Below are 17337 nucleotides of genomic sequence, written 5' to 3' on the forward strand. Positions count from 1 at the left end.
GACCTCACTTGGCAAATTTTATGCCTTCAATAAACATATGTTGCATGAATCAATTAACCAAAGAAAAAATAAAACAACTATACCACCGACTTCAAACAATATATATATATATGTGTATCTTAGTTACTATGCCTCAAGGAATTGCACTAAAAATTAAATGAAATGTGTAGGAAATTTACAGTACAGAACCTAGCACATGCTAAATTCTTGGTAAATTTAAGTTACCATTGTTATTGCTATTATTAATTGAGTAATACTATATTGAATGACAACGTAATACTTAGTACTTGGTACTAAGTTAGAGAAGTGCTGAATAGAGAAATTGAGAAAAACAATGTTACTAATCAAAGTACTCCATACAGCATCTAGGAAGAAAACTTCAGGCAGAAGGAAAACAATGGTTTTAGACTATTAGGATAGTAAACATCAGGAGAATGTTTCAGTATAATTTAGAAAGCTCAAATATAAATGGGAATAATTAGAGTACAAGCAAAATGGGATGGTGGAAAAAACACATACTTTGGTGTGTCAGACTTGTATTCAAATATCAGTCATTAGCTGGCTAACTTTCAGCAAAACACGACCTCTTTGTGTTTCAGCTTACTCATCTATAAAATGGGAATCATAACAATATTTATTGTGGCGTTGTTCTGAGGAGTAAATAAAATAATGAATGAAAAGTATCTGGCCTTAAACCATTCAATAAATGGTAATTACTATTATTTTTCTTCCCTCTGAAAAGAGCCTCAAAATTCAACAAACTCTAGACTTAGTTTTTTAATTTCAGCTGAGGGTTAGCCATTCTTATTCTTGACATACATGAAATCAAAGTCTACCATTCAACACAGATTATACCCCGCCAGGTTCACACAAAGCCCAAATACAGACAGAACAGTCTCGGTACCTAAACAAACTTAACCTGACATCTCTTCTCATGACTATCAACTGAAAAGACAACAGAGGCTATTTTACAACCAGAAAGGGTATACTGCCCCTGCTTCCCTTCTGCTTCTATAAAAATTTCTCACAGTTCAGAATGTAAAACAGAATTTAAATAGGACAACCAGTAAAACTTGTGAGCCTAAAATTAGACCTACCAGCTGTGTTTTGGTTAGCTAGTGAATAAGGCACCAGCAGGGCACTGAAATATACAGCAGCTCTTCTCAGAAGGCAGGTTTTTCACCAGTCTATCTACCCACCAGATTAAAGCAAGCAGAAGGAGAGGGGGCTGAACAGTTTTCATCTAAAGAAACTTGGTGTCCAGAATGTCTACTGCTACCAGACTGACTTGTCTGGAATTGAACTCAGAATAGAATCTCTAACAGCAATAAGAATCACCAACTGCTGAAGACTTAATATATTCTAGACACCAATCCCTTTATATCCATGATCTTGTTTGTTCCTCACCATAACCCAATGAGAAACAATTACGCCCATATTATAAACCAAGTTGCCACATATCAGAGAGGCTAAGTGAATTACTCAACATGACATAGCTAGTAGGTGGAAGAGCCAGGGCTCAGACCCTTAGACTGCAAAGCCAAGTGCAGCAAAAACTGATCATTCAACATTCATTCTCCCATTTTTACCTAATAACAAAACTTCAGCTGTTGGCTGGACACACACTGGCCTGGAGAAATTACTTATTTCCCAGCCTCTCTTGCAATTAGAAAAATGAAAGAATGAGTTCTGGCCAACGAAATATGAGCAGCAATTTGTGCAACTTCTTTAGAATACCCTTAAAATAAGAGGGTTGTACCCCTCTTCACTTCCATATGTCTGCTATTCTCTAACTTGGAAGTGCTGCCCAGACCTCCAGGACTGGTCCACGACAAGGACTACACTCTAAGGATTTCAGAGTGGAGCTGGAGAGAGCCTAGATTCCTGATAACTTCACCAATCTCATTGCCAACACCAGACTCCCTTTATATGAGAGAAATGAAACATCTGTTTGAGCTGTTATTTGGAATTTCCAAATTATCTTATAATTTTAGATGCAAAACTTAATCCTAGATGTAAAACTTAATCCTAATGATGCATAACTGTCTCTCAGTTCTTCACTAATTTACCAGATGCAGATAAGATTATTATCCTTCTTTGTATGCTTATCCAATATGTCACATACAACTACTGCTCAGGAGGCAACATAGTTCTAGCCTTGGAAGAGTTTATAATACACATAGGACAGACATGGAAAAAGGTGACTATACAGTTTGTAGTATCTAGTGCTACAGTAAAACATGCCCCCAATATCTCCCCTTCTCCTATCAGAATGCTGATTCAAGTCCTGGCTCCTCTGTTTGAATTCAACTTCCTGCTAAGGCACATGGGAAAGCAATGAATGATAGCCCAAGTACTTGGGTCCCTGCCACCCAGATGAGAGAACTAGAAGGACTTGGCCTCAGTCTAGCACAGCTGTGGCTGAGTATTTGGGGAGTGAACCAGCAGATGAAAGATATCTGTCACTTTGCCTTTCAAATCAGTAAATCTTTTTTTAAAAAATAAATAAAGGGGCTGGTGTTGTGGCACAGCAGGTTAAACCACTGCCTGTGATGCCAGCATACCATGTGAGTGCTGGTTCGAGTCCTGGTTACTTCACTTCTGTTTTTTTAAAAAAAAGATTTATTTATTTGAAAGGCAGAGTTACGGAGACAGAGGGAGAGACAGACCTACCTGCTGGTTTACTCCCTCAAATGGTCTCAACAGTCAAGGCTGGGTCAGGCTGATGCCAGGAGCTAGGAACTCCATTTGAGTCTCCCACGTGGGTGGCAGAGGTCCAAGTATTTGAGCCACCTTCCATTGCCTTCCCAGGTCCAGCTCAAGGTGGCAGGCTGTGGTCAACAAAAGCTGATGCCAAAGGCATACAGTGCTGTATATCCAAAGGAGCTTAAGAACTTTAAGTCGCATCAGCAGCCATACCATGAAAATCAATTGCCTGACAGTCTAATCATGGTATTAGCTTATTCTATTTTGATTAAAAGTGTAAGGAAGAGAAAAAGAGGGTACTGAACTCAGGAAAAGAGGGAAAGCCTGAATCCTTTTTCTCCAGAGTAGGCTGTTCAAACCCCGGGCTAAGCTCCAATGCTTTCCAAATATATGACCCCACACAAGTTCTTTAACTTCTTCATGCCTCCATTTGCTTCTTTTGTAAAACACATGAAACCTAATGCACCTCTAGGGTTGTCATGAGGATCAAATGAGTTAATATGTGTAAAGCACTCAGAAAGCTACCTGAATTACTATCAGTGCTAGTTATTAATACTATTAATCATTTTTCATGAATCAGGATGTGCTCAAAAGCAGACCAATAAACAAGGCAAAGACAGAACAGGGGTCGGCGCTGTGGCGTAGTGGGTAAAGCTGCCGCCTGCAGTGCCGGCATCCATTTGGGCACCAGTTTGAGTCCTGGCTGCTCCACTTCTGATCCAGCTCTCTGCTATGGCCTTGGAAAGCAGTAGAAGATGGCCCAAGTCCTTGGGCCCCTGCACCCACGTGGGAGACCTGGAAGAAGCTCCTGGCTCCTGGCTTCAGATCAGCCCAGCTCCGGCCATTGTGGCCAACTGGGGAGTGAACCAGCAGACGGAAGACCTCTCTTTCTTTCTCTCTCTCTGTCTCTCTCTCTCTTCCTCTGCCCCTGCCTCTCTGTAACTGCCTTTCAAATAATACATAAATCTTTAAGAAAAAAAAGATGAGAAGACATTTTTAGTCTAGTATGGAGACATTACAAGATCCTTGATCACTGGATACCATAGAAAAGAAGGTCAGAAATTAAAGGTATTGGAGAAGACTCCTTATCACCCAAAAACCCATGACCCCAATCTAACCATAAGATAAACATGAGGAGCAGGCATTGTGGTGAAGTGGGTTAAGCTGCCACTTGGGATGCTCATTTTGAAATGTCAATTAGTTTCCTAGCTACTCTGCTTCTGATAAAGCTTTCTGTTAACACTGCTAACACACCTTGGAGGCAGCAAATGATGGCTCAAGTACTTGCATTCCACCACCCACATCGGAACCTGGATGGAGTTCTTGGCTCCTGGCTTCAGCTCTGGCTGTTGTGGGCATTTGGGGAATGAACAAGTGATGGAAGATCTCTGTCTCTGTCACCCTGCCTTTCAATATATAAATAAATCTTTTAAAAAAATGAATGTAAGACAAATCCCAAAAGAGGTGAACTACTGGAACAGAAAAAGGACACTGGGGGAAAACTAAGGAAATCTGAATAAAATATGAACTGTAGTTGTTAATAATGTATCAATACTGGTTCACTTAAACAAAGATTTTAATAATAGGAAAAACAGGACACAGAAAAATGCATATGGGAACTCTGTTCTATCTTCATAATTTTTCAGTAAATTTAAAACTATCCTAAAGCTAAAAGTTCATTTAAATGTACACACATGGGCAGGCATAGTAGAACTGCAGGTTAAGCCACTGCTTGGGATGCCTGCATCCCCTATCAGAGTGCCCTAAGCTTCTGATTCAGCTTCTGCTTATGCACACCCTGGGAAGCAGTAGATGATGGTTCAAGTTCTTGGGTCCCTGCCATCCACATAAGAGATTGGAACAGAGTTCCTGGCTTCAGCATGGCCTACTCACAGCCTGTTGGAGGAACTTGGGGGTGAAACCAGTTGCTGGAAGATCTCTTTCTGTCACTCTTTCAAACAAATAAATACACTTTAAAAAATACTGTTAGCAGCAAATCTCAGGTACTTCCTGTTCCTCTCTAATCCCACTTTGCAGCCAGTCCTTTGTACTTTTATCAGAAGGTACCTTTTATCCTTTAATATAAATAAAAGATATAATTATGTATGTTATAGCAAAGCTTCGACTTTCTGTCTCCCTACTAGAATTTTATAAACTATCTATAGAGTCCTAGACACTGGCCACTATAGGATACGGTATAGCATACTTTCACAGCCCCTATGCACAGCTGTTCTGAGCCTATGACTGTATCTTTCCAATCACCCTGCTACCAGTATTCCCTCACTTATTCCTCTAGGCAGTTGTTCCCAGTATCACTTACCAAACATTTTTCTTCCCAAACTTACATCTAAAAGATACACAGGAAGGGAAGAGGTGTGGCTTCTAAACCTTTGGACTGGTCCACAGCAAAGAAATGTTAAAAAAAAAAAAAAAAACAAAACCCACAACCTACAGATGTTATGTACTTGCTGAATTCTGCCAAGCACTTCTCCCTTTGCCACTTTATAAAATGTCACCTTCCCTTCAGGTGATCTTTGTGAACCTGACAAGTACGTCTCAAACCACAGAACACAACCCATTAGTGTAACATGAAATGAATTTGGTGGGAGGCTCCAGAATTTTTTCAACAGTTTAGAATATAAAAAATTTCATATAAATAAATCCATGAACCAGATCAAGTTTCACTGTCAGACCTAATGATCCATTTTCAGGATGAGAAATTATGATGAATTAAGAGAAATCCACATATCTGAGGTGAGGAGTCATAAGGGCTATGAAACTATTTTTCTACGACAGAGCTGGAGCTTATGCTCACTTCAAATGTGGACCCACAGAATCCTCTAGATACCACATTCCAAGGAGCTAACCCATGATGCTAAACTGTACTACAGCAAAGTCCAGAAGAAAAAGCCAAACAATGCTTTAAGAAGTGTCTACCTTGTCTCAACAGAGTTCACTTCTGTCTACTTGGCCTAACAGGTTGCCTCTGGCTCTGGTTTCCTTTTGCTCTACAGTCACCCTGGTTTTCTGCCTATTCAGGTCTACTCTGAGATTCATTTCTCTCTCAGCAGACCTTGGCAACAATTTGGCCTTTTGCCACAAATAGCAGCTACTCACAGCCTAGTTCAGCACTGAAGTATCAAAATAAATCACAAAAAGTCCTCCAAAATACAAACTGCATAGTCTTTATATTAATAACAACATCTAACATTTACTGTGCACTGCCAATGTGTTGTGTAAAAGTCTCTTATTACTAAGTCACTTCATTTTCTCTCACACACACATTTATTTATTACATCCACTGTACAGACAGAGAAACAAAGCCAATTCTCTGAAAGTTTCTGTGTTTCCCCTTCCAATCTAGCTTCTTGATAATGCACACACTGGGAGGGAGCAGATGATGGTTCAAGTCTTGGATCCCTGCAACCCACATGGGAGACCAGGATAAAGTACCTGGTCCTGGCTTTGACCTGGCCCAGTCCTGGCTAGTGCAGGAATTTGGGGAATGAACCAGCAGATGGAAAATCTATAATGAAAAAAATCTTACATAAACTCTTAAAAAGGGACCAACACTGTGGCACAGAAGGTTAAGCCTTTGCCTACAGTGCTGGCATCCAATATGGTTCAAGTCCCCACTGCTCCACTTCCGATCCAGCTCCCTGCTAACATGTCTGAGAAAGCTGCAGAGGATGGCCCAAGTACTTGGGCCCCTGCCACCCATGTGGGAGACACAGAAGCTTCTGGCTCCTGGGCTCTGGATGGCCCAGTTCTGGGCTGTTGTGGCTACCTGGGGAGATGGATGGAAGCAGATGGATGGAAGATGGAAGATCTCGATCTCTCTCTCTCTCTCTCTCTCTCTCCATGTACCTCTGCCTTTCAAATAGATAAATACATCTTTTTAAAAAATTCTTAGTAAACCAAAACCCTAAGGATATTTCATCATGATCAAGTTGAGTCAAGTATATCTCAGAAATGCAAGGTTCTTTAAATTATACATATTACTTTAAGAGATGGAAATAAGACCACATACATGCATATACCAATATCTGCAAAAAGAAACACTTGAGGATAAGCAAAAAACTAATAAAAGTGATTAAAGGCCGGCGCCGCGGCTCACTTGGCTAAGTCCTGGTTGGGGCGCCGGGTTCTTGTCCTGGTTGCTCCTCTTCCAGTCCAGCTCTATGCTGTGGCCTGGGAAGGCAGTGGAGGATGGCCCAAGTGCTTGGGCCCTGCACATACACGGGAAACCAGGGGGAAGCACCTGGCTCCTGGCTTCAGATTGGCGCAGCACGCCAGCTGTAGCAGCCATTTTGGGGGGTGAATCAATGGAAGGAAGACCCCCCCACACACACTGTCTAACTCTGTTAAAAAAAAAAGTGATTACAAACAGTCAGTAAAAGGGACAAAGGCTTTTGAGACATGTGAACACTTACCAATTTTTAAATTTAATTCTAGTAAGTAAATCACTAGTGTAATTCCTCACATTATCAGAGTGAAATTAAATGATAATTATACTAGGTGCAGAAAAATTATGTGATATTTGATATCTACACAGAATTAAGAAAAACTATAGACATATCACTCTTCTTTGTGATATACTGTAAATTATTCCTAGATTAGGAACAAGGCCGGAATACGCACTATCACATCCACTCAACATTATAGTGGCAATCCTCTCCAAAACAATAAGGCAAGAAAAAGCAAATAACAGGTATAAGGATTGAAAAGAAACAAACAAAAACTGGCTCTCTTTGCAGATAATATAAGCATATATGCAGAGTGAAATCTACAGATAAATTACTACAAGATACAAGAGAATTTAAGCAAATAGCTTAATACAAAAAATCAGTATTTCTATCTACAAGTAGAAAACACAAATTTTAAACATTTTTATACTACTATAAAACTATGAAGTCTCTAGGAGTAAATTTCACAATGTACATACTTCAGAAAAAATTTATAAAACTTTATTGTGAAACAATAAAAAGACACAAATAAATGCCATAAATTTCTTTTTGTAATGGTATTAATTCTCCCTACATGAGTTTATAAATCCAGTACAATATCGAGGCTTTTTTATAGTATGGTTCTAAAAAATGTAAAGGCTCACAACTGTACAAGATATTCCTGTGGGAAGGACCGCTTCTACCAGAGATAAGGAATCTTAGAAAGCTACAGTAACTAAGAAAACATGGTTTTGCACAGGGATATACCACCAGAGCAACAGTACTGAATAGAAGAGCCAAGAAACACATGTATACACACACAGGCACTTATGTGATCAATGCAGAAAGGGCAGGTTTTTCAACAAATGGTGTCTGAGCAACTGCCTAGCTATATGGGGAAAGAATGAAATCAAGCCCCTATTTCAACTACACAAAAACCAATATTAAGGGGAACAAGACCAGCAGGAAGGAGGGTAGAATGGGAAGTATCACTACACATTTAAATTTATATATGAGTTACATGAAATTTGTTCATCTTATAAAGTTTTTTTTTTTAAAAAGGAACAAGACCCCCCCCCCCAAAAAAAACGCACAACCATAAAGTACTGATAAATTGTATATTAAGATGAAGAACTTCTACTCAAAGCACAATTTTGAATTAAGAAAATCACACAGGAAATATCTGCAACTGATATAAACAACAAAGAAGTCAGAAACAAATTTATACAAACGGTTATAAATTAGTAAGAAAAAGACAATCCCATAGAAAAATGACCAAAAGACCTGACTGGGTACTTCACAAAATAGGAAAATGAAAGGTACTCAAAATCATTAGTGTCCAGAGGAATGCAAAATATACCAAAACAAGATACCATTCATGGGGCTGGTGCTGTGGTGCAGATGGTTAAGCCCATGCTTACAACTCTGGCATCCCACATTGGAGTGTGGTTTCCACTGCTTGGAAGGCAGCAGAGGATGGCTTAAGTGTTTAGGCCCTGACCACCCACATGGCCTAGATGCTCCAGGCTTCCACCTGGCCCAGCCCCAATAACTGAGACCATCTAGGGGAAAAAAGATAGCATTCATTACTTACCCACAAAATTGGCAAGAATTAAAAATACTGTATTAGCAAGTGTTAGCAAAGATATAGAGCGACAAGAACTCTCATATACTCTTCAAGATGATTCAAACTGGTATAACCACTTTAGAAAACAGCTGACGACATCTAACTCTATTGAAGAGTCACATTAATCTATAACCAAGCAATTTCACTCCTAGGTTTCTAATCCATTTAAAAGTATATAAATGTGCATCAGCAGACATGACTAAAAATGTTTATGCCAACACTGTTCACAACAGCCAGAAATTCCAGCACCTGAGAATAATTAATCAAGCATTTATCAGGATGGGCATTGTGTTTAGAACACTTGTATCCCATACCAGAGCACCTAGTTCGATTCACAGCTACTCTGATTCTGATCCAGCTTCCTGCTAATGTGCCTGAGAGGCAGCAAATGAGAGCAGCAAGTACGTGGGTTCCTGCCACCGATGTGGGACACCCAGTGGAGTTTCTGGTTTCTGGTTCCTGGCTCCAGGCCTGGCCTAGCCCTAACTGTTGTAGGCATTTGGGGAGTGAACCAGTGGATGAAGATCTCTCTTTCTCTTTCTCCATCACCCTGCCTTTCATGGAAATAAATAAAACTTAAAAAGCAAAGCGTTCATCTATGACAGAATCAGTAACTTTTGGCAAATTCACAAAATGGAATTTGATACAACACTGAATATGAACAAACCACTGCTGGTCACTGCACAGACCTCATGAATATAATGTTGAGAAAATTAACCAAAAACAATACCAGCAGTGTCAAGTTCCAACACATTTAGGAATGTGATAAAAGTATAAATAAGAAAATTATCACCACAGAAGCCAGAATAATGGTTACCTGTGGGAAAGAGATGGTTATAACTAGAAAAGAGCATGGGGGGAGGGGAGAGTCCAATGTTCTATTTCTTAACTTCGGTGAAGGATACATCAGTGTTTGCTTTATCATTGTTAGAACGGGTATATGTTTTTACACACTTTCTGAATGTAAGTTTTACAATCAAAAATACATTCACAAAGGGAAAAGTTTATACAGGGAATTTTCTTTTTTTTCTTTTTTTTTTCTTTATTTTTTTCACAGGCAGAGTGGACAGTGAGAGAGAGAGAGAGACAGAGAGAAAGGTCTTCCTTTGCCGTTGGTTCACCCTCCAATGGCCGCCGCAGCCAGCGTGCTGCGGCTGGCACACCGCGCTGATCCGATGGCAGGAGCCAGGTATTTATCCTGGTCTCCCATGGGGTGCAGGGCCCAAGCACTTGGGCCATCCTCCACTGCACTCCCTGGCCACAGCAGAGAGCTGGCCTGGAAGAGGGGCAACCGGGACAGAATCCGGCTCCCCGTCCGGGACTAGAACCTGGTGTGCCGGCGCCGCAAGGCGGAGGATTAGCCTAGTGAGCAACGGTGCCGGTGAATTTTCAATATCACAATATTTGTTACCCCAATTCCAGCAAGTGTAAGGTTGCTCAGAAAAGCAAAGGTCATATGGGGGCATTCACTAACATACTAATCACTGTATGAACCAGTCACTCAAACTTTCCTCCTGGTTAACACCCACAACATAAGTAAAAGGCAAATCACTTGCAGATTCACTTCCCACAAATATTCTTTAAATGTCTACCACCGTGCAAATGCTATTGTAGAGAACCATCAAGGTTCAAGATAAAGGCCCCGATGGAGGACATGGGAGCCTCCACGCCACCCTGATTTGGCGGTCATCCTCTCACCTCCTTTCTCACCAAGTTTCAAACAAGAAGAACCGAAAGGGAACTCAGGGCACACCAACATCCTATCCAAATCACCACCTTGGAATCTTTTCATCATAGTGGAACCCTCTGATCGGAGTCGCTTGGCAAAAGCCTTGCCTTCCCGGTTTCCAGGTACGCAGGACCACCATCATGACCAGGAGCCCTAATCAAGGCACCGGTCTCAACGACAGTGCGGTGGAAACCGGCCTGTCAAAATTCCCCAGGAATGCTTCACCTGGGAGCCACAGCCCGGGCGCTCCCAGCTTTGCAGAAATTATACACTAGATGCTGTGTATAGAAGTGTTTTCTCCGCTGGCGCCGCGGCTCACTAGGCTAATCCTCCGCTTTGCGGCGCCGGCACACCAGGTTCTAGTCCCGGTCGGGGTGCCGGATTCTGTCCCGGTTGCCCCTCTTCCAGGCCAGCTCTCTGCTGTGGCCAGGGAGTGCAGTGGAGGATGGCCCAAGTGCTTGGGCCCTGCACCCCATGGGAGACCAGGATAAATAGCTGGCTCCTGCCATCGGATCAGCGCGGTGTGCCAGCCGCGGCGGCCATTGGAGGGTGAACCAACGGCAAAGGAAGACCTTTCTCTCTCTCTCTCTCTCTCACTGTCCACTCTGCCTGTCAAAAAAAAAAAAAAAAAAAGTGTTTTCTCAAGAGTCCAGGACTTTCATGGGATTCTCCAAGCATTTCAATCAAAAAAAAAAAAAAAAAAGCGCATAAACATTGTTCCCAGTAAGCGGAACAGACTAAAGTTTTAGGGACACGGTGGAAGCGCAGTGCGGTCGCGGCTAGACCACCAGGTGCAAACCCAGGCCTGTGCTCCGAAAGCCCAATACTTACTCTTAGTTCTTCGAAGGCTTCGTCCAGGGTGGAGAGCTGGTGACCCTGGTGAGCCCCAACGACAGGACACAGGACACAGATGAGCTGCCTATCCTCCTGGCAGTAAGTGCTCAAATCCAGCCCGTGGTCTGGACACTTCCTCTTGGCCACTCTCTCCGCTTCCATTTCTATTTCCGGGTCAAATTCGCTCTCTGCCTCAGTTTCTCCCTCCGCCTCTGACTCTCCTTCCTCCTGGTTGTCTTCCTCCGCCTCGCTTTCTTGCTCGTCCTCCATCTCCTCCTCGCTGTCTTCTTCACTCTCCTCGTCGCTCTCCTCCTCACTCTCCTCCTCCGTCTCGCTCTCCTCCTCCGTCTCACTGTCTTCCTCAGACTCGCTCTCTTCCCCGGCCTCGCTCTCTAACTCCTTCTCCTGCTCCACCTTGGCCTCGGCTTCTTCCTTGCCCGCCCCCTCCCCGTGGGCCCGCGAGGTCCAGGCCTGGGCGCCATGGACGTAGTCGGCCAGGTGATGGCTGAGGAACTTCTGCCTGTGCGCCTCGGCGTGGCGGCGGCAGAAGCAGAAGCCGCATTCGCGGCACACTTCCTCGGCCCCCGGAGCCTCGTCGGGCTCGCACTCGTCACACGTGCCGTCGTGAGGCAGCTCCTCGAAGGCCGCGCCCACTCCGGAGGCCATGTGGGTGCTGTGACGCGGCCAAGGCCTCGGGGCCTCTGCGCTCGCCGCCGTCCCTAGGCGCGGCCTCTGCCCGTCCTCCGCCCCGGCGGCAGGGGTCGGGTGGGGGTAGTGGGGGGTCCCTTCCCTGGGAGTCGCCGCCCGTCTGGGCCGCGCCGCGTCTCGCCGCCAAGCCTGGGGCCGCGGCAGCCCCTCCCCGGGCCAGGAGCGAAAGCCCTTCCCTCTGGCTCGGCCAGCTGCGCGCAGCCGCGGCGCTTCCTCTGCCCAACCGGGCACTTCCGGCGCGGCCGCCCCGCGCCCCCGTCGGCCCCCGCGCCGCGCCTCCCGCTCGGCCGGCCTGCCCGGCGAGGACGCGGCGGCGGCGGCGGCTGGCCTCGGCGCCGCCCCGGTTCCACTTTCCCTTTCGCTGTCAGGCGGCCGGCTTTCACTTCCTGAGTCATTTAAAGTGGCAATGGCCCTTTTCTGCTTTTCCCGCGGGGGCTCGGCTCCGCTGCTGCCAGCCTCGGCATCCCCGGAAGGTGGAGGAGGACTGATGGAGCCTCTCGCTCACTCGGGAGGCGGGAATGGGGACCCCTTTTCCCCCGCGCCGTCCCCGGAGGTATCAACTCGACTTTTTCAGGCTGCCTGGCTGGTGTCCTTGCGTGTGACCAGGGGCTCTCTGGGACCAGTTTGTTGCCACCTGTCACGGTCCCCAGTTTTCTGCAAGGCGCTGTGGACCAGACTGAAACCTGAGCTCCTGGGATTTCCAGAGGGCCCCAGAAGTTCTGTGTTTTGTTCTCCTGGGCTCAGGGAATGCCCGCGGCAGGCTGAGCAAATATTTTTCTATCCAAAGAAACACTATGCTTTGTTTGCCAAGTGTATTTGCATTCCTGCCCCCCAGGGGCTCAGAGTGCCAACCCTGTGGCTTCTGAGAGCCTGCCTTGGGTTGGGTGAAGTAAGGGGAGAGGGGGAGTTCTGGGTTTCAGTCATTTTCCTTTATATAATACTCAGATTAGACTCCTAAAGAAAAGAAGGATTTGTTTATGAACGAGTACTAAAGTGCCAAGAAACGGGCTACATCTTTTTGTAGCTTTTCGGAAGCTGGTTATGGAAGATCCACTGCTCCAGGACCTCCCATGCTTGGTGCCAAATTCATAGGTCAACGGATCAGGTTTGTGACCGTGGTGGACAAGTTAATTCACATTCTGTCTTCCACTTTTTGAAAAAAATACATATATTGGAAGTAATGGTGCTTCCTACCTCATGGGGTGCTTTTGTGAATTTAATGAAAAAATGCCTGCACTGTATTCACTAAGACAATTATTTTTGGCACAAATTATATTTAGTGTTCACAGTAACCTTTTGAAGGCAGTTTTGAAGTATGTTTTATTTTTAAAAATTTTTTTGACAGGTAGGGTTATAGACAGTGAGAGAGAGAGACAGAGAGAAAGGTCTTCCTTCCGTTGGTTCACTCCCCAAATGGCCGCCACGGCTGGCGCTCCGCCGATCAGGAGCCAGGTGCTTCCTCCTGGTCTCCCATGCGGGTGCAGAGCCCAAGCACTTGGGCAATCCTCCACTGCCTTCCTGGGCCACAGCAGAGAGCTGGATTGGAAGAGGAGCAGCTGGGACTAGAACCCGGCACTGCAGGTGGAGGATTAACCAAGTGAGCCACTGCACCGGCCCCGAAGTATGTTTTAAACCTATAATATTTTTGGCTAATGGTGGTAGTGTATGCAACCCCTGTCTCTACCCCATATCTATGTGTCTCCATCCATAGAAGAGAGGGAAAAGGATATTTGGATCCAGTCAGTGGAGAGGCTCAGGTGTGATTAAGACTAGGTGATAGGGGCCGGTGCTGTCTCTTCCAGTCCAGCTCTCTGCTGTGGCCCAGGAGGGCAGTGGAGGATGGCCCGAGTGCTTGGGCCCCTGTACCCACATGGGAGACCAGGAAGAATCACCTGGCTCCTGGCTTCGGATCTGCGCAGCTCCGGCCACTGCAGCCAATTGGAGAGTGAACCAACGGAAGGAAGACCTTTCTCTCTGTCTCTCTCTCTCTCACTGTTTATAACTCTACCTGCCAAATAATAAAATAAAATAAAATAAAAAATGACTAGGTGATAGATGAGGCCGGCACCATGGTGCAGCAGGTTAAGCCACTGCTTGAAGTACTGGCATCCTATATGAACATGGGTTCAAGTCCTGACTGCTCCACTTCTGATCCAGCTCCCTGCTAGTGCTCCTGGGAAAGCAGTGGAAGATGGGCCAAGTCCTTTGGCCCTGGTGTCCAAGTGGAAGACCCAGAAGAAGCTCCTGGTTTTGGCCTGGCCCACCCTTGGTCACTGTGGCTGAGCCAGAGGATGGAAGAGCTCTCTCTCTCTCTACTCCCTCCCTCTCTGTAATTCTGCCTTTAAAATAAATCAATCAAAAAAAAAAAAAAAAAAAGGGATGGAATGGTACCTGTTTGCCATTGATTCCCTTAGTTAATTTTAAGCTAGGATTTCCAGATGATTGCCATAAAAATACCAGGGGATTAGGTGGGGTTACAAAAGTTTTTAAATAATTTTACTGTCCCCATAGAAATTATAAAATCTTAATCTTTTTTTACTTGAAAGGCAGATAGAGCATTCTCCTATTAGTGGGGTCACTCATAAATGTCCACAGTAGCCTGGGCTGGGACTAGCTGAAGCAGGCAATGGGAACCAGGAACTCAATCCAGATCTCCTATGTGGGTGGCAGGAACATTACTTGAGTCATCACCTGCTGCCAACCAGGGCTTGCATTAGCATTTCAGTCAAGAGTGGAGCCAGGGATCAAACTTTGGTAAATGAGATGCAGGCATCTTAACCACCGGGCCAAACATCTGCCCCTGTGTGCTTAATGTTTATACAACTTGTTAGCTATTTACTTCTTTCTCTTCTTTTTTTTTTTTTTTTTTTTTTTTTGCAGTGTATGAAAGTTTCTTTTTTTCCCCAAGAAAACTTTTTTTTTAATGAGTGTGAATTTCATAAGTAGAACTTTAGGAATATAGTGATTCTTCCAACCATACCCACCCTCCACCACAGTCCCACCCCACTTCCTCCTCCCTCTCCAATTCCCAGTCCCATTCTACATTAAGATTCATTTTCAATTAAATTTATACACAGAACAACTGTATACTAAATAAATATTTCAACAATTTGCAAAGACACACACTGAGAACAAGTTTCACGGTTAATTTTCATAATACAACTTATTGAGGACAGAGGTCTTGCATAGGGAGTTAGTGCACAGTGACTCCTGTTTTTAACAATTAACACTCTTATGTATGATGTCAGTGCTCACTTGATGCTCTTGACATGAGCTGCCAAGGCTATGGAAGCCTTTTGAGTCCACAGACTCTGTCAGTATTTAGACAAGGCCATAAGCAAAATGGAAGTTCTCTTCTCCCATTAGAGAAAAGTACATCCTTCTTTCATGGCCACTTCCTCCCATTGGGATCTCAGTCACAGAGATCCTTCATATAGAATGTTTTGCCACAGTGTCCTGGCTTTCCATGCCTGAAATGATTTCATGGGCTTTTCAGCCAGACCAGGAAGTCTTAAGGGCTGATTCTGAGGTCAGAGTGTTACTTAAAGCAATTGTCATTCTATAAGTCTGCTGTATGGATTGCTTCCCATGTTGCAACATTCTCTCCTTTTTAATTCTGTCTATTACAATTATCCAACACTTGATCCTATGTATATGTTCACTTTAATGCTTAATATGATCATTTAACACTTATGATGGCATTTTTATCACCCAGCTTAAGGGGATTGGGGTCGCATGACAAGTTTTTAAACTACCCTTAGAAGTTAGTCCTTAGGAATGTATGCAGAACTATATAGCTTTACAATTGCAAACTTCTTCCTGCCTCTCTTATTCTCACTGTTATTTCTTACTTAGATCCATCCTCAATTGACTTTGTACACATATGATTAATTCTGTTAAATAATTATTTCAACAAATAGTATGAAGAGAAAAAAATGAATAATCAAAAAAAAAAAAACAAAAAAAACAACCTGTTCCTTGACAGTCAATACAAGGGCAGCTCAGGTCTTCCCTCCTCAAAGTGTCAATTTCACTTCTTCAGATTTCATTTTAGATGCTCTATTTGTTCTCGCAGATCATGAAGTATATGTGATATTTGCCTCTTTGGGACTGCTTATTTCACCAAATGATTTTTTCCAGATTCATCCATTTTGTTGCAAATGACTGGATTTCATTTTTTTTTTACTGTTGTGTAGTATTCCATAGTGTACATGTCCCATAATTACTTTATCCAGTCTTTGGTTGACAGGCGTTTAGGTTGGTTCCATGTCTTAACTATTGTTAATGGAGCTGCAATAAGCATGGGAGTGCAGATAACTCTTTTATTTGCTGGTTTCATTTCCCTTGGGTAAGTCCCCAGGAGTGGGATGGCTGGGTCAAATGGTAGTTCTGTATTCAGATTTCTGAGGTATCTCCATAGTGTCCTCCATAGTGGCTTTATCAGTCTACAATCCCACCAACAGTGGATTAGGGTACCTTTTCCTCTACATCCTTGCCATCATTTGTTATTTGTTGATTTCTGTATGAAAGCCATTCTAACTGGGGTGAGGTAAAACCTCATTGTGGTTTTGATTTGTATTTCCTTGATGGTTAATGATCCTGAGCATTTTTTCATGTGTCAGTTGGCCATTTGGATTTCCTCTTTTGAGAAATGTCTGTTTAAGTCCTCTGCCCATTTCTTAACTGGGTTGTTTATTTTGCTGTTGTTGAATTTATTGATCTGTTTATATATTCTGGTTATTAACCCTTTATGGGTTGCATAGTTTGCAAATAATGTATCCCATTCTGTCAGTTGTGTCTTTCCTGAGTATTTCTTTTGCAGTCATGTCATATGCAAATAGGGATGGTTTGACTTCCTCTTTAGCAATTTGTATCCCTTTGATTTCTTTTTCTTGCCTAATGGCTCTGGCTAATACTTCCAGGACTATATTGAATAGCAATGATGAGAGTAGGCATCCTTGTCTGCTTCCGGATAGCACTGGGAATGCTTGCAACTTTTTCCCATTCAATAGGATGCTGGCCATGGGTTTGTCATAAATTGCCTTGATTGTGTTTAGGAATGTTCCTTCTATACCCAATTTGCTTAGAGTTTTCATCATGAAAGGGTGTTGCATTTTATCAAATGCTTTCTCCACATCTATTGAGATAATCATATGGTTTTTGTTCCATTTCTGGCATTTATTCAATCTCACCATCTTTACAATCTAATATTGAAGTGTTGTATGCTTTTGGGGATGTCATGATCTCTTCCTGTTTCTTCTTTCTTGAATTGGTACATTTGTTATTAG

General features: G+C 43.5%; 1 protein-coding gene and 1 long non-coding RNA gene across 5 annotated transcripts in view; one reads left to right on the forward strand and one right to left on the reverse strand.

Moving 5' to 3' along the window:
* The window catches only part of TRIM44 (TRIM family member 44), a 118756-nt gene extending 106383 nt beyond the window's left edge, over positions 1 to 12373 (reverse strand). For 3 of the 4 annotated variants that reach the window (XM_051852319.3, XM_051852309.3, XM_017345979.4), the window contains exon 1: positions 11339 to 12303. In XM_051852319.3, the coding sequence (XP_051708279.1) occupies positions 11339 to 12007 (669 nt within the window). In that variant the 5' untranslated portion in view covers positions 12008 to 12303. Of the gene's footprint in view, positions 1 to 11338 lie in introns of all 4 variants that reach the window. The other variant, XM_089309660.1, reaches the window with a different exon arrangement.
* LOC138849153 (uncharacterized) lies at positions 12335 to 14425 on the forward strand. Its single transcript, XR_011387562.2, has 2 exons — positions 12335 to 12602; positions 14207 to 14425. It is a non-coding gene; the product is annotated as an uncharacterized LOC138849153 (long non-coding RNA).
* Positions 14426 to 17337: the final 2912 nt, after the last annotated feature.

The sequence above is a fragment of the Oryctolagus cuniculus genome, chromosome 1 (assembly GCF_051225735.1).
Source record: "Oryctolagus cuniculus isolate XC-2025 breed Fujian yellow rabbit chromosome 1, ASM5122573v1, whole genome shotgun sequence".
NCBI lineage: Eukaryota > Metazoa > Chordata > Mammalia > Lagomorpha > Leporidae > Oryctolagus > Oryctolagus cuniculus.